This window comes from Choloepus didactylus, chromosome 23 (genome assembly GCF_015220235.1).
Source record: "Choloepus didactylus isolate mChoDid1 chromosome 23, mChoDid1.pri, whole genome shotgun sequence".
NCBI classification, from domain to species: Eukaryota; Metazoa; Chordata; class Mammalia; order Pilosa; family Megalonychidae; genus Choloepus; species Choloepus didactylus.
In genome coordinates, this window is record NC_051329.1 from 4,031,552 (window position 1) to 4,054,609 (window position 23,058).

The window sequence follows — 23,058 nt, forward strand, 5'->3', positions numbered from 1 at the left end:
CCCAAGGCTCATCTTTGTGAAGAATACAGAAAACAGCTCTGCATCTCCACCCAAGCAGCTCCGAGCTCCCACCCATGCTCTAGGTATTGAAGCCATAGTTGGACTGATTTATTTTACAATTGAATGACCTGAAACTAAGGGGGTGCTAAAAGCTGAACTTGGCTGTGCAAACCCTCAGACCAGCATCCTCCCGAATCCAGGGCAGGCAGAAGCCACCCCTGTCCTTCATCTATACGCTCACCCGGCTCCTCACCAGGTATCACTGTTGTCGAGATGCGGAGGTCCCCCGCCCCGCCCCAAGTCAGCCAGTGTGCTGCTACCACTGGGCCCTGACAGTGCAAATGTGACGGGAACCCACCGCAAGGTGAAATTTTAAATATTTTAAAAGAGACAGAATGTCATGGAGTCCATGCAAGTGATGCTGTAACAGTCCTTCCAATCCTATCCAAAGACACAGGCAAAATTAGTCCACTTAAGATGGGGAAAAAAAACCCAAGGATGATGACAAGAGAGACACTTCAGAAGAGAATTATCTGAGTATCAAAGAACTAAGAAATGCCTTGGGAAACTTACTGAAGTGTCTCAATGCTTTTTGTCAAATAAAGCAAAGCACAACAAAATAGCTTGTGAATGACCATACTTATAATCACACTACAAAAGTTATAAAAGTTAAACAAGAATGAAATTCAGTATAACATGCCACCATTCTACTTTGCAAATATTTTTCCAAGCAACCTATTCAACGCATGATTAATTCTTTATTCTAAAAAGCATGAAAGCATAGCTCCAATTATAACAAGTCTCTCTTAACTATAATAGAAAAAAGCTTATTTTCATAATCTTTAGCTTCCTTTTTAAAGCTAATCTCAATCAAATCTTTTCCATTATTATGAAAAGCTGGTCCACATTTCAAGAGGATTTGGATTAAAAGGCTTCTCCACCATTATCAATTATCCTCAGATAACAGGTGCTCCTGTACCAAATTTCAAAATCATTTGACAGAGCGACAGAACAGCTCTGTTAAAACTTCAATGCTAACTGCTGGACCAGCAGATGTGATGGTAGGTGTGTGATTTTGTTGTTGTTCTAATTTAAATTTTTTATTTTATTTTTTATATGAGATGGATGCCTTTACTGAACAATTTCTGCTGGTAGGTTCCTGTAATCATAGCGAAACTGCCCTCATGCAGTGAGGTTTTGCAGCTGCTAACCGGCAACATGGAAAACCACCAAATAAAAAGAATGGGTGTGTTACACATCCTTGGCTTTTGACACACTGCCTACCCAAAGTGAGCCCCAGAATGCCCAGGCCTTTCCTGGACCTCCTGAACAGATAACTTTAAATCATACAAGTATCTTTGTATCTACAAAAGAATCCAAGGCAAAAAAAAAAGTGTCCCTCTCCACACTTAATGATAAGTCAAGGCCAAAGAGGCAGGTTTGTTTGGCCTCCCGTCTCGTCGATGCAGCGCCTGCCCCCCACGCCCCATGAGGCACCTTGTAGGAGCCCATATGTGCACCTGGGCAGCTGCATCACCTGCTCCCAGGGTGAAGCTGCAGTGTTCCTGAAGACAGAGAGAACCGGCTCTCCTTGAACGTGTGTTCCCCCAAACATCGAGTCTAATCTCAAACTTGGCATCACAAAGAGCAGCCCCAGACCAAGCGGGGCACCTACCTCAAGATGAAGAGGTCCACAGTGGAATTGCTGGTGACGGTGACGTAGGCAGTGACCACGTCCCCCTGCTTCACCGGCCTGGCCGGCAGCCAGACAGCCACGTTGCCGTCCAGCCGCAGCTCGCTGAGCTGGGCGCTGTCCGGGGCCCGGGAGAGGCTGACCGCCCCGATCCGCTGCAGCCGGGCCGTGCTGTCCCCCAGGCCGTCCTTCCCCGGGCGGATGGCGTTGTCCTTCTGGATGTCCCCGGCCGTGCAGTCGGCCCGCTCGTCCCCCGGCTGCATGGCGTAGTAGAGCTCCACGGAGCTGCCCTCGGGCTGCTCAGCCACCTTCTTCCTGCCGGCGACCACCGTGGGGGCGCTGAACCAGCTGGGCAGGAGCTCCAGCTCTGCCACGCAGAGGCCCAGGTCCCCCCGCAGCCGGCAGCTGCCCCTCACCTCCCTGGTCTCTCGGAAGGCAAACACCCGCAGGCAGGGCAGGGCGTCCGTGGCCCCCTGTGCATCCCAGTCCCGGCCCACCAGGGAAAAGAGCACCTGTACCTTGGGCCGGCTCAGGTAGATCTTCTCCTGCATGATGGAGGCTCTCAGCTTCCAGTTAGCGTTGAACTTGGCGGTCGGGCCTGAGAGGTCTGACGTCAGCATGAAGTCCAGAGGCACGGCCTTGGCCACTGAGAACGGCCCGTAGCTGGCGTTCACAATGGGGGGCTGCGTGGCCTTGTAGGTGAAGAAGGACTCGATGCGGGACTGCAGGCTGGCGTTGCGTGCGGGGTCCTGGTGGGTCTCCTTCAGGAAGAAGGAGGTCTCTGCCCGCAGGACCTGGTACCGCACGGGCAGGAAGGGCGGCAGCGAGGACACTGTCTGCACGTCGTCTCCGACTCCACCGCCCTCTATCACTGCAGGGGGGGACAGACAGGAGAAAAGAAAGACAGAGTCACTGACTGGCACCCCAACGCGGGCTCAGGCCAGCAAGCAATTCTGACGTGAGGGACAGCAGTTCTGGACTCGACTCCGAAGTTTTGTATTTCTTCTAGGATCAGCCAGTAAACGACCCCACCTGACCCGCAAATCGTACACTGTCGTAGGCTGAGATGTGTGCAGCTGATACTTTGGCAGGTTGAGGGGTTGAATAGTGGCAATTTCATCTATTGAACCTAACACAAGGCACCAAGTTCCGAGGAGCGTAAAGTGGTACTTTTATTAACGATTTGCCCAAGTTTAAAATATATTTATGGCATTGGCACATGGCAAACAAGCAGAGCAATGGGACAGAATAAAGTCCATAAATAAACCCACACAGGTATGGGATTCAGGGTGTAAAAAGGGGGCCATCTGAAATCATGAGGCCGAGATGGTTTTTCTGATAAAATGTGCTGGGACAACTGATTAGCCATTTGGAAAAAAGATAAAATTGGATCCATATTTCGTACCACTCACAAGAATAAACTTCCAATGAATCAGTGATCTAAAGGTGAGAAAATGAAACCTTTTCAGAAGTAGAAGAAAACATGGATTAATTTCTCTATAAGCTGCATATAGGGAAGAGATTCCTAGTTATGACCCAGACTCCAAGTATATTTTTTAAAAGAATGATAAATAGGTAAAATTTAAAAACATATATTTTGCATGATGAAAACAAATGAATTTAAAAGAAAAATAACAACTTGGTAGAAAATAGCTGTGTTATACACACACACACATACATACATATATATAACTAGTTGCAAGAGGTAGATGATAGATATCATAGATACAAGGCTCGTAATAAAGAGAACTCTTGAAACTTGAGGGGAAAAAAGATCAAAATAAAAATACTTGAGAGAAAAATAGCCAAAGGATATGAATGGATAATTGACTAAAATATATTGAAATTGCCCTTAATTACATGAAAAGACACTCAACTTCATTCACAATTAGAGAACCACAAGTTAAAACTACAAGCAGACGTCACTTCTCTCGTATCAGGTCAGCCAAACCACAGAGTGTAACAACACACGGTGGGCAGGGCAACGGGCAGCCACTGCTCTCGTGTACTACTGCTGAGAAGGCAAACTGGTACACACCTGGGAAGGAATTTGGCAGTATCTAATAAAGCTATACATGCATTTGCCTTTAACTCGGCAATCCCACTTGTAGGAATCTTCCCTTAAGATACATCTCCAGCAATTCAAAAATAGGTGTGCACAGAATCATTTTTGCAGTATTGCTTTATTTTTTAATGCAGTTTTACTGGAATATATTCACATATCATACAATCATCCATGGTATACAATCAGCTGTTCACAGCACAATCATATAGTTATGCATTCATCAGCACAATCTATTTCTGAACATTTTCCTTACATCACAAAGAATCAGAGTAAGAGTAAAAAAATAAAAGTAAAAAAGAACGCCCAAACCATCCTCCCCATCCCACCCTATTTATCATTTAGTTTCTATCCCCATTTTTCTACTCATCCATCCATACACTAGATAAAGGGAGTGTGATCCACAAGGTTTTCACAATCACATTGTCACCCCTTGTAATCTACATTATTATGCAATTGTCTTCAGGAGTCCAGACCGCTGGGTTGGAGTTTGGTAGTTTCAGGTATTTAGTTCTAGCTATTCCAACACATCAAAACCTAAGAGGTGTTATCTATATAGTGCATAAGAATGTCCACCAGAGTGACCTCTCGACTCCATTTGAAGTCTCTCAGCCACTGAAACTATTTCGTCTCATTTTGCATCCCCCTTTTGGTCAAGAAGGTATTCTCAATTCCACAATGCCAGGTCCAGATTCATCCCCAAGAGTCATATCCTGCATTGCCAGGTAGATTTATACCCCTGGGAGTCGGGTCCCACGTAGGGGGGAGGGCAGCGAGTTCACCTGTCGAGATGGCTCAGTTAGAGAGAGAGAGGGCCACATCTGAGCAACAAAGAGGTACTCAGGGGGAGACTCTTAGGCATAATTATATGCAAGTTTAGACTCTCCTTTGCGGTAATGAGCTTCATAAGGGCAAGTCTCATGATTGAGGGCTCGGAACATCAAACTGCCAGTCCCAATGTTTGTGACAACATCAACACCAGTCCAGGTGAGGAAGTCCAACACTTCTGCACCTTCCCCCAGCAACTTGGGGGGGCGGGGCGCTGTAAATATACTTTGTATTCTCTGCCCAAATTACTTTGGGATGTGTTACTATTTCACTCTAACCTATACTAACCCACCGTATCTCACTTCCTATTCAAAGTTCTATGTAATTGTGGTGTTTGAACAAACCGACTGTAGACTTCTACTGTTTAGAAAATATAGATCCTGCACCAAATAGACATCTCTTCCCTTGGTCTCACATGGAAGCTGAAGTTTTAAAACACAGTCAGTTTCGACCTTTACCCTTTGGCCTGGTTTGCCCTAGTCTTAACCAGATCTGCTTCATTCATGTCACTAATTGAAGTCTAGGCTCTTTTTCAGCTTTTTTTTAAACAGTTGCTTTATGCACTAATTCTGACATTCATATTGCAGCACTGCTTTTTTTTTTTTTTTTTAATCTTCATTTTATTGAGATATATTCACATACCATGCAGTCATACAAAACAAATCGTACTTTCGATTGTTTACAGTACCATTACATAGTGGTACATTCATCACCCAAATCAATCCCTGACACCTTCATTAGCACACACACAAAAATAACAAGAATAATAATTAGAGTGAAAAAGAGCAATTGAAGCAAAAAAGAACACTGGGTACCTTTGTCTGTTTGTTTCCTTCCCCTATTTTTCTACTCATCCATCCATAAACTAGACAAAGGGGAGTGTGGTCCTTATGGCTTTCCCAATCCCATTGTCACCCCTCATAAGCTACATTTTTATACAACTGTCTTCGAGATTCATGGGTTCTGGGTTGTAGTTTGATAGTTTCAGGTATCCACCACCAGCTACCCCAATTCTTTGGAACCTAAAAAGGGTTGTCTAAAGTGTGCGTAAGAGTGCCCACCAGAGTGACCTCTCGGCTCCTTTTGGAATCTCTCTGCCACTGAAGCTTATTTCATTTCCTTTCACATCCCCCTTTTGGTCAAGAAGATGTTCTCCGTCCCACAATGCCGGGTCTACATTCCTCCCCGGGAGTCATATTCCACGTTGCCAGGGAGATTCACTCCCCTGGGTGTCTGATCCCACGTAGGGGGGAGGGCAGTGATTTCACCTTTCAAGTTGGCTTAGCCAGAGAGAGAGGGCCACATCTGAGCAACAAAGAGGCATTCGGGAGGAGGCTCTTAGGCACAACCATAGGGAGGCCTAGCCTCTCCGTTGCAGCAACCGTCTTCCCAAGGGTAAAACCTACGGTAGAGGGCTCAACCCATCAAACCACCAGTCCCCTATATCTGTGGTCATGTTAGCAACCATGGAGGTGGGGTAGGCGAATACCCCTGCATTCTCCACAGGCTCCTCAAGGGGGCACTGCATCTTTTTTTTTTCCTTGTTTTTCTTTTTTTTTTTTTTTTTTTTAACTTTCCCTTCTTTTTTAAATCAACTGTATGAAAAAAAAGTTAAAAAGAAAACAAACATACAATAAAAGAACATTTCAAAGAGACCATAACAAGAGAGTAAGAAAAAGACAACTAATCTAAGATAACTGCTTAACTTCCAACATGTTCCTACTTTACCCCAAGAAAGTTACCTAATATAGCAACATTTCTGTGAACTTGTTCCTACTATATCCATCAGAAATTAACAGACCATAGTCATTCCTGGGCAACCCCAGAACGTTAAATAGCTTATCTGCTCTTCTTGGATTATTGTTCCCCCTTCCTTAATTGCTCTCTATTGCTAGTTCCCCTACATTCTACATTATAAACCATTTGTTTTACATTTTTCAAAGTTCACATTAGTGGTAGCATATAATATTTCTCTTTCTGTGCCTGGCTTATTTCGCTTAGCATTATGTTTTCAAGGTTCATCCATGTTGTCATATGTTTCACGAGATCGTTCCTTCTTACTGCCGCGTAGTATTCCATCGTGTGTATATACCACATTTTATTTATCCACTCATCTGTTGAAGGACATTTGGGTTGTTTCCATCTCTTGGCAATTGTGAATAATGCTGCTATGAACATTGGCGTGCAGATATCTGTTCGTGTCACTGCTTTCCGATCTTCCGGGTATATACCGAGAAGTGCAATCGCTGGATCGAATGGTAACTCTATATCTAGTTTTCTAAGGAACTGCCAGACTGACTTCCAGAGTGGCTGAACCATTATACAGTCCCACCAACAATGAATAAGAGTTCCAATTTCTCCACATCCCCTCCAGCATTTGTAGTTTCCTGTTTGTTTAATGGCAGCCATTCTAATCGGTGTTAGATGGTATCTCATTGCGGTCTTAATTTGCATCTCTCTAATAGCTAGTGAAGCTGAACATTTTTTCATGTGTTTCTTGGCCATTTGTATTTCCTCTTCAGAGAACTGTCTTTTCATATCTTTTGCCCATTTTATAATTGGGCTGTCTGTACTATTGTCATTGAGTTGTAGGATTTCTTTGTATATGCAAGATACCAGTCTTTTGTCAGATACATGGTTTCCAAAAATTTTTTCCCATTGAGTTGGCTGCCTCTTTACCTTTTTGAGAAATTCCTTTGAGGTGCAGAAACTTTTAAGCTTGAGGAGTTCCCATTTATCTATTTTCTCTTTTGTTGCTTGTGCTTTGGGTGTAAAGTCTAGGAAGTGGCCGCCTAATACAAGGTCTTGAAGATGTTTTCCTACATTATCTTCTAGGAGTTTTATGGTACTTTCTTTTATATTGAGATCTTTGGTCCATTTTGAGTTAATTTTTGTGTAGGGGGTGAGGTAGGGGTCCTCTTTCATTCTTTTGGATATGGATATCCAACTCTCCCAGCCCCATTTGTTGAAAAGACCATTATGACTCAGTTCAGTGACTTTGGGGGCCTTATCAAAGATCAGTCGGCCATAGATCTGAGGGTTTATCTCTGAATTCTCAATTCGATTCCATTGATCTATATGTCTATCTTTGTGCCAGTACCATGCTGTTTTGGCAACTGTGGCTTTATAATAAGCTTCAAAGTCAGGGAGTGTAAGTCCTCCCACTTCGTTTTTCTTTTTTAGAGTGTCTTTAGCAATTCGAGGCATCTTCCCTTTCCAAATAAATTTGATAACTAGCTTTTCCAAGTCTGCAAAGTAGGTTGTTGGAATTTTGATTGGGATTGCATTGAATCTGTAGATGAGTTTGGGTAGAATTAACATCTTAATGACATTTAGTCTTCCTATCCATGAACATGGAATATTTTTCCATCTTTTAAGGTCCCCTTCTATTTCTTTTAGTAGAGTTATGTAGTTTTCTTTGTATAGGTCTTTTACATCTTTGGTTAAGTTTATTCCTAGGTACTTGATTTTTTTAGTTGCTATTGAAAATGGTATCTTTTTCTTGAGTGTCTCTTCAGTTTGTTCATTTCTAGCATATAGAAACATTACTGACTTATGTGCATTAACCTTGTATCCCGCTACTTTGCTAAATTTGTTTATTAGCTCTAGTAGCTGTATCGTCGATTTCTCAGGGTTTTCTAGATATAAGATCATATCATCTGCAAACAATGACAGTTTTACTTCTTCTTTTCCAATTTGGATGCCTTTTATTTCTTTGTCTTGCCGGATTGCCCTGGATAGCACTTCCAGCACAATGTTGAATAACAGTGGTGACAGCGGGCATCCTTGTCTTGTTCCTGATCTTAGGGGAAAGGCTTTCAGTCTCTCACCATTGAGTACTATGCTGGCTGTGGGTTTTTCATATATGCTCTTTATCATGTTGAGGAAGTTTCCTTCAATTCCTACCTTTTGAAGTGTTTTTATCAAAAACGGATGTTGGATTTTGTCAAATGCTTTTTCAGCATCTATTGAGATGATCAATTGATTTTTCCCTATTGACTTGTTAATGTGTTGTAATACATTGATTGATTTTCTTATGTTGAACCATCCTTGCATGCCTGGAATGAACCCCACTTGGTCATGGTGTATGATTTTTTTAATGTGTCTTTGGATTCGATTTGCAAGTATTTTGTTGAGGATTTTTGCATCTATATTCATTAGGGAGATTGGCCGGTAGTTTTCCTTTTTTGTAGCATCTTTGCCTGGTTTTGGTATTAGATTGATGTTAGCTTCATAAAATGAGTTAGGTAGTGTTCCATTTTCTTCAATGTTTTGAAAGAGTTTGAGTAAGATTGGTGTCAGTTCTTTCTGGAAAGTTTGGTAGAATTCCCCTGTGAAGCCATCTGGCCCTGGGCGTTTATTTGTGGGAAGATTTTTGATGACTGATTGGATCTCTTTGCTTGTGATGGGTTGGTTGAGGTCTTCTATTTCTTCTCTGGTCAGTCTAGGTTGTTCATATGTTTCCAGGAAATTGTCCATTTCCTCTACATTATCCAGTTTGTTGCCATACAGTTGTTCATAGTATCCTCTTATAATTTTTTTAATTTCTTCAGGATCTGCATTTATGTCACCTTTTTCATTCATTATTTTGTTTATATGGGTCTTCTCTCTTTTTGATTTTGTCATTCTAGCTAGGGGCTTGTCAATCTTGTTGATCTTCTCAAAGAACCAACTTTTGGTGATATTTATCCTTTCTATTGTTTTTTTGTTCTCTATGTCATTTATTTCTGCTTTAATCCTTGTTATTTCTTTTCTTGTACTTGGTTTAGGATTGGTTTGCTGTTCATTTTCTAGCTTCTTCAGTTGATCCATTAGTTCTTTGATTTTGGCTCTTTCTTCCTTTTTAATATATGCGTTTAGTGCTATAAATTTCCCCCTTAGCACTGCTTTTGCTGCATCCCATAGGTTTTGGTATGTTGTGTTCTCATTTTCATTCGTCTCTATATATTTAGCAATTTCTCTTGCTATTTCTTCTTTAACCCACTGATTGTTTAGGAGTGTGTTGTTTAACCTCCAGGTATTTGTGAATTTTCTAAGTCTCTGATGGTTATTGACTTCTAATTGTATTCCACTGTGGTCAGAGAATGTGCTTTGAATAATTTCAATCTTTTTAAATTTATTGAGGCTTGTTTTATGTCCCAGCATATGATCTATTCTGGAGGAAGTTCCATGAGCACTAGAAAAGTATGTGTATCCTGGTGATTTGGGATGTAATGTCCTGTATATGTCTGTTAAATCTAATTCATTTATCAGATTGTTTAGGTTTTCAATTTCCTTATTGGTCTTCTGTCTGGTTGATCTATCTATAGGAGAGAGTGATGTGTTGAAGTCTCCCACAATTATTGTGGAAACATCAATTGCTTCCTTTAGTTTTGCCAGTGTTTCTCTCATGTATTTTGTGGCACCTTGATTGGGTGCATAGACATTTACGATTGTTATTTCTTCTTGCTGAATTGCCCCTTTTATTAGTACGTAGTGGCCTTCTTTGTCTCTCAAAACATCCCTGCATTTGAAGTCTATTTTATCTGAGATTAATATTGCTACACCTGCTTTCTTTTGGCTGTAGCTTGCATGAAATATTTTTTTCCATCCTTTCACTTTCAGTTTCTTTGTGTCCCTGTGTCTAAGATGAGTCTCTTGTATGCAACATATTGATGGTTCATTTTTTTTGATCCATTCTGCGAATCTATATCTTTTAATTGGGGAGTTTAATCCATTTACATTCAACGTTATAACCGTGAAGGCATTTCTTGAATCAGCCATCTTATCCTTTGGTTTATGTTTGTCATATTTTTCCCCTCTGTCTATTAATATCCTTTATTGTACCCATACCGAATCTCTTTAGTACTGAACCTTTCTCCAAGTCTCTCTGTCCTTTCTTTGTTTCTCTGTCTGTAGGGCTCCCTTTAGTATCTCCAGTAGGGCAGGTCTCTTGTTAGCAAATTCTCTCAGCATTTGTTTGTCTGTGAAAAATTTAAGCTCTCCCTCAGATTTGAAGGAGAGCTTTGCTGGATAACGTATTCTTGGCTGGAAATTTTTCTCACTCAGAATTTTAAATATATCGTGCCACTGCCTTCTCGCCTCCATGGTGGCTGCTGAGTAGTCACTACTTAGTCTTATGCTGTTTCCTTTGTATGTGGTGAATTGCTTTTCTCTTGCTGCTTTCAGAACTTGCTCCTTCTCTTCTGTGTTTGACCGTGTGATCAGTATATGTCTCAGAGTGGGTTTATTTGGATTTATTCTATTTGGGGTTCGCTGAGCATTTATGATTTGTGTATTTATGTTGTTTAAAAGATTTGGGAAGTTTTCCCCAACAATTTCTTTGAATACTCTTCCTAGACCTTTACCCTTTTCTTCCCCTTCTGGGACACCAATGAGTCTTATATTTGGACGTTTCATATTATCTATCATATCCCTGAGGTCCATTTCGATTTTTTCAATTTTTTTCCCCATTCTTTCTTTTATGCTTTCATTTTCCATTCTGTCATCTTCGAGGTCACTGATTCGTTGTTCAACTTCCTCTAGTCTTGTACTATGAGTGTCCAGAATCTTTTTAATTTGGTCAACAGTTTCTTTAATTTCCATAAGATCATCCATTTTTTTATTTAGTCTTGCAATGTCTTCTTTATGCTCTTCTAGGGTCTTCTTGATTTCCTTTGTCTCCCGTACTATGGTCTCATTGTTCATCTTTAGTTCTTTGAGTAGCTGCTCTAGGTGCTGTGTCTCTTCTGGTCTTTTGATTTGGGTGCTTGGGCTTGGGTTATCCATATCGTCTGGTTTTTTCATATGCTTTATAATTTTCTGTTGTTTTTGGCCTCGTGGCATTTGCTGAACTTGATAGGGTTCTTTTAGGATTTGTAGACCAATTGAAGTCCTTATCTCTAATTTATCAGATCTACAGCTTCATGGAGTACACTTTCTCTAACTAACCAGCAGGAGGCATCCACGAGCCACCTGTTCTCCACAAGCCAGTTCTCCCCTGCTTAGCCTTTTTGGTGAGTGGGGGAGTGAGTCTTGTGGGGTCCAATTGGTGTACCAAGCTTGCGTGTGTAGTTGGTGTTGCCTGCCCTGTATATGGGGCGTGTTTCTGGGCAGTCAGGGAGGGGGGGTGGCTCTAACAATCAAATCTCCCTGGTGATCCTAGAGTTTTAAAGCTGCTGCAATAGTCTAATCCTTCAGTTCAGTCCTGCCACAGTTTGTCTCTGCCACTGACCCTCAAGTCCTTGGTGTTGGCGTATGGCTCCTGAGATTTGCGAGTGGGCCCCTCTTCCAGGCCGTGCACCCCGGGTCCTCTGTTGAGGGATGACTGTGCTATGTCACAGGTGAGTGCCGTCCCCCCAGGGCAGTTCTGGGCTGCAGGGCTGTGTAGGGAGGCTCCCAGTCTGCTGAAATGATGGCTGAATGGGGCTTTGTTAATTCACACTGCTCTACCTTCCCAACTCTGGGACAATCAGCTGAGGTTGCAGGGAAGGCTAATGTCCACGCCCAGTTTTGTGGTGTGTGCCTGTTATTTGAAGCACTTCCGTCACACTGGGTTGTCTGGGGCAGTTCTGGGCTATGGGGCTGGCGATGGGCAGGAGTGTTTCCTGTCCACCAGGATGATGGCCGTGAGTGGACACCCCCCTTTTCTTGGGAAGTTATGGTGTTTAGTGAATTTTCTCAGCCACTGGATTATTGCCTTTTGTCTCAGAGCTCTCCTAGTTCTGCTCTTGACTTGACCTGCCCAAATTGCAGGTCTTTGAAGCTTTCTGTATTGGGCTTCTTAGAGTAATTGTTTTAGAAAAAGAAAAAAGGATTAAAAAAAAAGGCCCTCCTCAGAGATCTAATGGGTTATTGAAATGCTAAGAGACAAAGCAACCAGGGCCATTAAGGAAAAGTCCACAGGGCAGAGAGATCAGCTTTTCTTCAGGATTTGCATATGCGCCTCAGGGCCTGAGCTCTGCCCTTCCCCTTTCTATGTTCACCAGAACTCTAAAAATCCTCCGCTTTTATTTTGGAGTTTTTCGTGTTGTTTTTTCTTTTCTATGCCTGTTTCCTCTCTGCTGGGCTGGCTGCTCTCAGATTCTCTGGTGTCTGGTCTCAGTCTATCTATGGTTGGAGTTTGGATCAGTAGAATGAGTTTCCGATAAGGGCTGCCACTGCAGTTCTCCCTTCTCCTTCCTGGAGCTGACAGCCCCTCCTCCCCCGGGACTGAGCCTGGCAGGGAGGGGCGCGGGTCCCCTGGCCGCAAAAACTTACAGATTTCGCTGATCTCAGCAGTTCCACGTTTTCATGAGTGTTGTATGAAGTATGCCCAAAGTCAGATTGCTCTGTGGTGTCCAGTCCACGCAGTTCCTGGCTTTCTACCTACTTTCCTGGAGGAGTAACTAAAACATACAGCTCACCAGTCTGCCATCTTGCCCCTCCTCCCCTGCAGCATTGCTTTTAATTGTAAACTATTTGACAGTACCTAAATGCCCATATATAGGAGAAAGCACAACAGAACTCTATCAGCTGCCAGAAAGAATGACAAGACCCCTATGAACCAATATGGAGTGATTTCCAGTATAAAGTGGTAAGTCAGAAAGTTCCAAAGAGTGCCTGTAGTATGCTACCTCTGTGTAAGGAAGGGGAGATAAGAAAACATAGGTACTGCTTGCTTGTGCAAGCCCCCACACTCCCAGGATCTACGAGATTCGTTACCAGCAGGGGATGGTGGGAACAGGGAGAAAATGAAGGGGGCTGGGGAGAAGGAAGTGGGGAGGGTAACACTTCTCCAAGCCTACCTTTTCATCTAGTCCTGACTTTTGGAATCATGTTAATGTTTTACAAAAGATGACAATAACAATAATATCAACAAGGATGAGGAAAACCCATATGTTGACTACAGATAGAAACAAACAAGTTTAGCTGCATATGGTACAATCCAAATTAATAATTGGCAATGCATTAGCAGTGATCAGAACGGATGTGAAAACTAGTTGGTGAAAGTTTCAAAAGTAACAAGAGCATCCCATGGTCTTAAATTATCTTCCAACAAGATGCTTATGAAGCAACCAAGGGAACATCATCAGGTGTCAATGGAGGAACCCGGAAAGCACCGCCTGAGCAAGGGACTGAACTTAACATCACCAGAAATGGGACAAACGGACATCCCAACTCTCCTAATCTGCCCTGAGAAAAAACACAATATCATTTCTCTGCTATTTCTGCACCCCCAACAAACCAAAAAACAAAAAACACCACAATCAGAATTTAATCATGAGAAAGCATCAAGCGTCTGAGGAACATTCCATGAAAGAGCTGGCCTATAGTCATCAAAAATATCAGGTCATGAAAGACAAGGAAGGTGGAGAACTGAGCCAAATTAAAAGGACGAAGGAGACATGAAACCGAATGCTGTGCATGATTTGGGAACCTCTTTTCCTACATTTTGGGGACAAGTGGCAAAATTTGCATGACATCTCTAAACTACCTAATAATATCGTGTCAATGTTAATTTTCCCATTTTGATAACCGTACTGTGGTTATATAAGAGAACATCTTTATGTTTAGGAACTATATCGTGAAATACTTAGGGTAAAGGGACACTATGTCAGCATTTTACTCTGAAACAGCTGGTTAGAGCAAGTGATCGAGAGCATGTGAAAGCAAACATAGTAAAAGGTTAACACTGGAGGGCTCTTGATGAAGGGTATACAAGGCTTCTCTTCACTATTCTTGCAACTCTTCTTGAAGTCTCAAACTATGTCAAAATTTTTTTAAGTTAATGTAATTAATAAAACGTAAGCAGGATCCTTTGGCCTCTTTTGATTCCTTGTCTTTACTCAGAGATTTATTTATTCATTTGTTAGAAAAAAAACAGGAATGGGAGGAATCATTTCACCCTATTACTCAGAAATAATGAATACATACACTTCCATATAATCATTCATAAATCCTTTATATTCTTTGATAATCTTGACCCATTTGGGCAGACAGTGACTTTTAATCATTAATCACCAAAGACCCTTATTGTCACTGTCAGAGCAGGGGGCGAAGCTTCCAGCACTAACCAGTCCAGAGAAAGCGTGAAGGTCAGGCTGGCTAAGTACATAGGATGGGGACCCACCGGCCCACCCGTCATGGGGTGGCTTCCAGTTGGATGTAGCTTACCTGGTCAACACTGATGAGTGATTCAACTGTGTGCCTTCTGCCCTCTGAATTTACTCAGATCCACCTTGCAAACAGCCCACTCATAGAGCTCAACCCAGGTAGCAGATGGGATTTTGTTGGGCCCACAGGTACTGTTAAAGACCTTTATGAATTGGAACCCAATTTTAAAACTGGGAAGGCTCTGGGTTTCCAGCTTCTCTTTAGGCCTGTGAGGAACTGGCCACACCCTGGCTTCAACCCCACCTGGCAACAACAGGTGCAGAAGCTCAGTAGCCCTAGAACTGGCGTTCTGCTGCAGCCAGCCCACGCTGCTCAGTTAAGTTACCTGCATGACCAGCAGGTACGTTTCCGTTTGAGACCTCTGATCTGGAATCTCTCAGCCAGTCAGGGCAAATTATTCTGGAGGCTGAAGGCTTAGCACGGAGCAGGAATGAAGAGCACACCTCCCCTCTTTTCCGCTCTTTCTTGATCCATCATAGACACGGATAGCAGTACCATCAATAGGCTCTCTGCTATTTGAATGTTGTCCTAAGGTTCCCCATGGGCTTGTATTTACATTGCTGGGGGCCCCGCTAAGGACGGCTACCCCACCCAGGACACAAGAGCTTAAAGTGGCCCAACTGCTAACTTTGCAGAGCCCCAGAACCCATCTCGTCATCTTTCCAAATGAGCCCAGAAAACCCAAAGGAGCCTCCACTCATACACTGAGAGCGAAGACGCGAGTTCCTCTCTCTCCTCCCCTCTTTGCAGCCTGTGCATTTTCTTCCTGTCCTTCCCTCTAACTGCAGCGTGCATGCCCCAGCCCCGCCGCTCCGCTGGAAGCTACCCTGATCCTTTTCCCAGCAGACACACTGGCGAGCAGCTCAAAGCCACCTCCAGCGCTGCGGCCAAACAGACTGAGGTTGTCAAGTCCACTTTTCAAAGAAGTAACACTCTCTCCCCTGTCCTCAGCCCAGAGGCCTTGCTCTGAGGTCACTAATTACAAAGGCATCATGTTCCTCCTTTTCTCTTTAGGGATAGATCAACATATCCATGTTAACCCCCTCATTTCAGAACCCAGCCAAACCTTGCACTCAAGAGTTATTTCCAAGGTACAGCATTCCTGATAATGCTCTGGCTCTGTGTCCTTAAAAAAAATCATTGACCAATTAAGCATCTTGTAATATTTTGTAAAACACAAGGGACTAATTGCCACATCTGATGTTTTTATTTGGAGGCATTCATCGCTCTTCAAAAAGCTCTTAAATCTTGAAGTGTAGCGATTTAGAGACTCGTTTGGACAAGGGAGTGGGCCAAGGACGTGAAGGAGCAGACGCTGGACCCTAAGGCCCGTGTGTGTGGCCGCCCAGCCCACAACAGCAAACACTCGTCAACAAGCTGCCTCGCCGTTCCTCACTCTTTCTGCACAGAAGAATGACTTTTTTCCCTACTTTTTGTGTCTCTTTATCCACCATCCCCCCTTAAGTAAATAAAAGAAGCCTGAAATACCAACCTTTTGCTTATAAGCGAATGCTGAATTTTCTCTAAGATAAAGGAGGAGCAAGTTTGCTGTCTTGTTCTCTCCTTCTGATGCTCCTTTCATTCTTTGAACAGGCTGCTCTTTAGCCTTGGCATGGAGCAAAAAATGCCTAGCTCACACATCCTTGCTGAGCCTACTTCTGAGTTCATCCTGTACTTGAGAGATTTAACCTGAGTCAAGAAGGCAGTCACCATAAAGAGAGGAGAGGGCTCCAGTACGGTGGTCGAAGCAGTCAAGAGACCGTGGACATTCCAGCATCAGCCGCCACGTGGTGGCAGTTCTGGGGACTGCTCAACGTTAACACGTCACAGATTCTGACGGCACCTCATCTTTGCTGGGGGCCATCTTTGCCTCATGGTTGCCTACATTTAGAGCTCACTGCCGCCTAGAAGTAAACTAAATAACAATCGCAACAGTCACGTACAATAATTTCTATCCACCAATGACATAACGCAGCAGAAGTCATCTGTGTTCAGCTGAGAACTGATCAAGAATTTAAATTTATTGAGCACATGCATGCCCCAGGCCGCCAGGCCAAGCTCCTTGCACACACATGCTTTTGCTGAGGGTGGTGTTTCCCAAACTTCAGATATTCAGCTTTTACTTTATGACATTAGCCACATAGAGTCAGTTTAAACAACCCTGCTGCCCATCGAAAACCAAGATCTCATGCCCCTGACAACTGTCTGCCTGCAGCCCTGGGCCCAAGGTATAAATAGGGGCAAAAATCAAGTGTTATGCTAAAGATACAGTGACACTAACCTGAGACTTTCTCCTTGATGGAACTAGAGCAAGTCAAACAGAACAGAAACAGGAGTGACTTTCTCACTGGGGGACAGCTGACATCACACCGTGCTCACGTCCCTCAACCAGCATCTCCGCTGATGCTCACGAGAGCGGCTGCCCCTGGCACTGCAGGGGGTCCACACACCCACACACTACAGCACTGTGCAGGTCACGAAAACCATCTTACGCTGGGGGAAGCCCTGATCTGGTGGGTTAAGGAAGCAGAGGTAATTACCTGCCTTGTTGCATTTTTTTCCCTAAAACTTGAGCTTCTGGTTACTACGAAACCCTTCCAGGGCTGCTGTGGCCCTGGGAGCGCTGGCGAGCATCTGTCTTCTGATTCTGCCTCATTTGCCTGATGTCTTTCAGAGACGGACTTAGGGGCTCTGAGTGGTTTCTATGCGGTGAAGCGATACCACTAGCAGAGTCTAGTTCTGGCCTCCTGAGGCCGTGGGAGAGGGTTGTTGGGGAGCAGTTGACAGCAGCACCTTTATATCTGGTCTGCAAGCTGACAGCACGTCCATCTGCTGCCACCCTCCCTGTTTATCCATTTCTTTATCGATGCCTGCCTGTCAGTGTGGGGACATTGTGTCCTCCAGCAGCTGTTCATCAGCTAAGTCTACTGCAAAGCCGTTCCCTGAAGTTGAGTTTGTGAGATTCTGAGAATGAACGTAGGAGACGGCCTTGTCTCCTAACACGAGACAGAACATCCCGGAGAAATGACCCTTTCAGCCGACCGAACACATTGCCTTCCTTGGTGCACTCACTGTGAGACGTGTTGACCAGGTGGATTCTTTAGAGTCAGTTCTCTTAGGACCAGTCCCTAAGGATGGGTAGGATCTAGGAAGATCGCGTGGAAGGGGGAGAGGATTCTAGAATGGGAAACATGAATGAGCAAATGATTCACGGGTTGGTGGATGGAATGCCCAGGGTTCGTGTAACGGAGAAGTGGAAGTCCAGGGAGGTGGGTGGGGGCTGGATTTTGCTCCAGATGAGGCAAGCAATGGATGCCCAGAAGGTGCCTTACAGTGGTCAGTGTCCAGGTCCTGATTTCCTCTTTAGTTGGATAAGATGAAAGTGAAGATCCCTGCCCTGGACAACTAACAGAAAGGTAAGGATGGGTCAGCCCCATCCTGAAAGCAAGGAGCATCTTCCAGGGCAAGCAAAATAATTCCATTCCTCTACCCCAAAATATATTCGTCCCTCCTCAGCTTGAAGCAGCCAGTGCTCATCGTCCCAAATCCCTCAAGAGTGAGGAATGAACAAAAGTAATGGGGGGATTGTAACCGCTGCCTACACAGATTTATTGTTATTGTAGTTATTATCTTGTGTTAACTGAGTAATCTGTAACACTGATGTAAATAAAAAAGTACTATCATCAATTGTAACAAATGGTTCACACCAATGCAAAGTGCAGTTGGTGGTTTGGTGTGTGGGAGTCCTGTATTTCATGCACGATTATTCTGTAAACCCCAAACTTCTCTAATAAAGAAAAAAACTATAATGAAAATATTTTTAAAAAGTAAAGATTCCTGAAATAATCCTAACGTACACGTGGATTAGGATGTGCAAAGAACATCTGCATCAGAGGCTCTTGGCTGTGGGTGATTCTGTCTGCCCAGGGGCTGTCTGGAGATGCTTCCGATTGTCGTGGCAGGGGAGCAGGTGTGCTCCCAGCATCCGGTGGGTAGAGGCGAGGGGTGCTGCTGACCTGCCTACAGCGCCCAGGACAGCCCCCATCTCCCACTGTCAGTAGTGCCGCGGTGAGAGCCCGTCATCAAACCTGACTCGTGCGGGAAGCGGTAAGTGGCTCGCCAGACGTCACCCCAGAACAAAGAGGCAGGGGAGGGATTTTAACCCAAACCCTTCCCAGCCCAGCAAGGTAGTGCAGCGGTTCAGCTTCTTCCGATGCAGATGAAAACCAATGAGGAATCCCTGCCCTGCCGTTTCCCGGGTATGGATTTACTTTTTGCAAATACCTTAAACTTTTGAGCCTCCAGATCCGTGTAACAGAAATAGCATTAAGATGACTTCACTAAAGGCACTAAGCAAACACTCACCCCATAGAAAGTGCTTGACAATTGGGGGGACATTGTTGCTTCTGTTATTATTTTTATTACTATTTAGATCGCGTTGATACATTCCAGTGACAAGTTCCTAAGGTGACAGAAATGTGAAAAAAAATTGAGCCATGCCCAGGTTAGAATAAGTCTGACATGCTGTGCAGCGTACGCCTTTCGTGATTTCAACAGCAAATTCTGGGTCAGAAGCCCACGCTCACGTATGATGTCACACACCTGCAAAACAGAAACCTGCCTCTCCCCATATGGTTCAAATAAAACCCTGATTGGATTTTGCTTCCAAGACACTGCAGCTTACTCGAAACATAAGCTGGTCGAGTATTTTGCGTTTTTTTTTTTCCTCTCTCTCCATTTGTGATTTATTAACATTCTCCAGACAGTCTCTCTCTGCTAAATACGGCTCATTGTTTCTTTTTTCATGAAACAAAAGGCACCTTGATAAACGGATTATTTGATTTCAATGCGTCTTCTGAACAAACCTGGTATATCCTTTGCTGAAATTACACGGTGTGGTTTGCAATTTCGTGGCGGTAAAATTCTCTTTTAGAAGAGCAGGTGCTTAGAGCCCCCTGGAGCCCCTGGGGTTGCTTTTCCTCGCCTGCTCCAGGCCTCCAGAATTGCTTGCAGGTACCACTCAGGCAGACCCCTCCAGGCAGAGCAGAGAAGCCACGCTTTTTAAAGACAAATTCTCTAAAACCCAGAATCCTATATCTCAGCAGCACAGCAATGATGCCACGAGCAGGCCTGGGGGAACTGTTTACCCAGCTAAGTTATAACTCCAAAGGGGGAGGTTTCAACAGCACTGATTTTATTTCCTGAAATCAAGTTTAGCAGATGGGCCACATGGGGCTGCGGAGGCCAAGGGAGCCCCATCTGACCTGCTGCCCCCCAAACTCCAGCACCGTGGTGGAACCCAGCCCCACGGGTGGCCCTGACGGGTTCCAGCCAGCGGAGGCCTCCCCTGCAGGATGGTAAACCAGCCCCTACGGCCACTCGAACAATCCCCACAAACGCCCTGGCTTAAAACAGGGCAAGTTTGTTCTCTCACAGTTCTGGAGGTCTGAAGACTAAAATCGGAGTGTCAGTGGGCTGCCTTCTCTGGGGGCTGCGGGGAGAATCTGGCCCCCCAGCCTCTTCCATTTTCCCAAGGCTGCCCGTGGCCTGTAGCCCCTTCCTCTGTCTCCAGAGCCAGAAGCGCTGCACCTGTTCTCCTCTCCACCATCCCGCCTCCCTCCACGAGGGCCTTTGCGTTGACATCAGCCAATCTCCCTGTGCTGGTTTGGATGTATTATGTACCCCAGAAAAAGCCATATTCTTTGATGCAATCTTGTGTGGGCAGACGTATTAGTGTTGATTAGATTGTAATACTTTGTTTCCATGGAGATGTGGCCCGCCCAACTGTGGGTGATGATTCTGATTGGATGGTTTCCATGGAGGCATGGCCCTGCCCATTCAGTGTGGGCCTTGATGAGTTTACTGGAGCACTATATAAGCTCAGACAGAAGGAGCGAGCCTGCTACAGCCAAGAGGGACACTTGGAAGAACACACAGGAGCTGAGAGAAGAGCTGCAGATGAGAGACAGTCTGAAGATGGCCGTCAAAAGCAGACTCTTGCTCTGGAGAAGCTAAAAGAGGACAAATGCCTCAAGAGCAACTGAGAGTGACATTCTGAACAGGAGCTGTGGCCTAGAGAACAATGTCCTGGGAGAAAGCCATTTTGAAATCAGAACTTTGGAGCAGACACCAGCCATGTGCCTTCCCAGCTAACAGAGGTCTTCTGGATGCCATTGGCCATCCTCCAGTGAAGGTACCCGATTGTTGATGCATTACTTTGGACACTTTATGGCCTTAAGACTATAACTGTTTAGACAAATAAACTCCCTTTTACAAATCCAATCCATTTCTGGTGTTTTGCGAAAAGGCAGCATTAGCAAACTGAAACACTCCCCATCTCGAGGTCCTCGACTTAACCACATCTGCAAAACGCCTTTCCCTGCGGAAGGTGACATGTTCACAGGCTCCAGGGATTGTGGTGGGGACATCTGGGGGGCCACTGTTCAGCGGAACACAGGTGCCGTCTGAGGAGTTTGTCGGTCTTTTCAGTGACTGCAGGGATCACCGACGGGGGGCAGCTCCCATTCACCATGGCCAGGAGCCTCTCTGGGAAATGTCCCGCAGTCCCCGAGACAGTCCCACGGAACAAAGAACTACCTCCGTCCTGCGTGACTTCTGACTGTCCCTCTCAATGGAGAGAGACCTTTTTATAATTATCCAAGCCTAGACCCTAACTCAGACAAAAAAAAAAAAAAAAAAAAAGAAAATGGATGAGGGGCGATGTTTGAATATAACCTGCATTTTCCATATTGCAACTGCTGGGAGGAACATGCATTTGGGACTGACACATTCACAGAACTCTAAATAAAAGAGCACGTGTCTGTGTCAGGGTCTCTCAGATACCCACGTCAAAATTTTTATTTTACAATCAATTACTTTGATCTTATTTTCCCTCTATAGGACAATTAGGGCATTACACTGATTTTTTTTTTTTTTTAATTATGTGTATAGGTAGGTTATATAATTACCAATTTCAATTCATGGTATATAAAGTCGAGGGTTTAGAATCATTCACCTCACCTAGCGGTTGGCAAATTTTTTCTCAAACTGACAGATGGCAAATATCTTGGCGTTTGCAGGGTAGGAGGCAACGCTGATATTCCAGGGATACTCACATAACCATTTAAAAGGAAACCATTAACAAATGTAAAAACCATCCTCAGCAGGGGACTGTAGGAAAACAGGTGGAGGGCAGGATTGGGCCCAAAGGCTGGAGTTCGCTACCCCCTGGTCTAAACCAAACGTGGTGATTTCAAACCTGTGTCCACTAACTGAATGGTTATCGACAGGCCTAAATCCATGGGTCTCAACTGGGGACAATTTTGACCCTCTCAGGGGACATCTGGAGGCATCTAAAGGGACGCTTGGCTGCTGTGACTGGGGACAGGGCAGGGCTATGGCATCCGGTGAAAATCTGCCAGGGAAGCCGCTGAACTTCCCGCAAGGCACAGGCCGGTCACCAAACAGAGACTTACTCAGCCCACATGTCCACTGTGCTGAGGTCGAGAGTCCAGCTAAGGCCAGTGAGGGTCCGTGAGCTCTGAAGAGGGGTCTGCTGGGACTTCTGGGAAAGAGGGGCCCTCACTCCTTAGAGAACAGCAGAAGCAAACCTCTTTCTCCCCAGAGCCAAATGGGACCACGGTCACCCCGGATGGATGGACTAGAGGACACACCCCAAACCTGCCTTCTGCTGCTTTCCCGTCAGCTCAACCAGTGACCTCCTGTCGTGCCTAAGGGTTTTCTCCCACTTTTAGCCAAAGGCTTTTCAAACTTCTTGGCTGGGTCCAAACTGGGGTTATTCAGCTTCACAAATCCTTTGGAGCAGGGGAGCAGACATTTCTATAAAGGACCACATGGTAAATATTTCAGGCTTTACGGGGCAAACAGGCTCTGCTGCCATTACTCAACTCACAAAAGGGGCCACAGAATGCAGCCGAGCATGCGTGCCTGCATTCCGATACAACCAGAATCAGAATTTCTTATAATTTTCATGACAAAATATTCCTCTTTTGATTTTTTTTCCCAAATATTTAAAATCGCAGAAACATTCCAAGCTCAAGGGCCACACAAAAACACGGAGTGGACTGAGCTTGGTCCACAGGCCTTCCTTTGCCGAGCGCTGAAGCCCTTCCGTGAGAAGGAAGTTTGTGCACCGTGCAGAATTAGCACGTTCCTGGCGGTGGCTTCAGTGCTCGTGACCATCTGTATTACATGCCATGTTTGCCTCAGTGATCTGAAAAGTCTACACGGCATTTACTATGCCTCTGGAACAGTTTGTAAATGGAAGCAAAAAAAAAAAAAAAAAAAACACATTTTGTTTAAATGATCAGATTCAAAGATA

The 23,058-nt window shown here is 44.5% G+C and overlaps 1 protein-coding gene across 1 annotated transcript in view; it reads right to left on the bottom strand.

Moving 5' to 3' along the window:
• Nucleotides 1–23,058, bottom strand: part of TMEM132C (transmembrane protein 132C) — a 374,779-nt gene that overhangs the window by 240,141 nt on the left and 111,580 nt on the right. Inside the window, exon 2 of the mRNA XM_037817233.1 lies at nucleotides 1,676–2,564. Within this exon, the coding sequence (XP_037673161.1) occupies nucleotides 1,676–2,564 (889 nt within the window). The remainder of the gene's footprint in view (nucleotides 1–1,675; nucleotides 2,565–23,058) is intronic.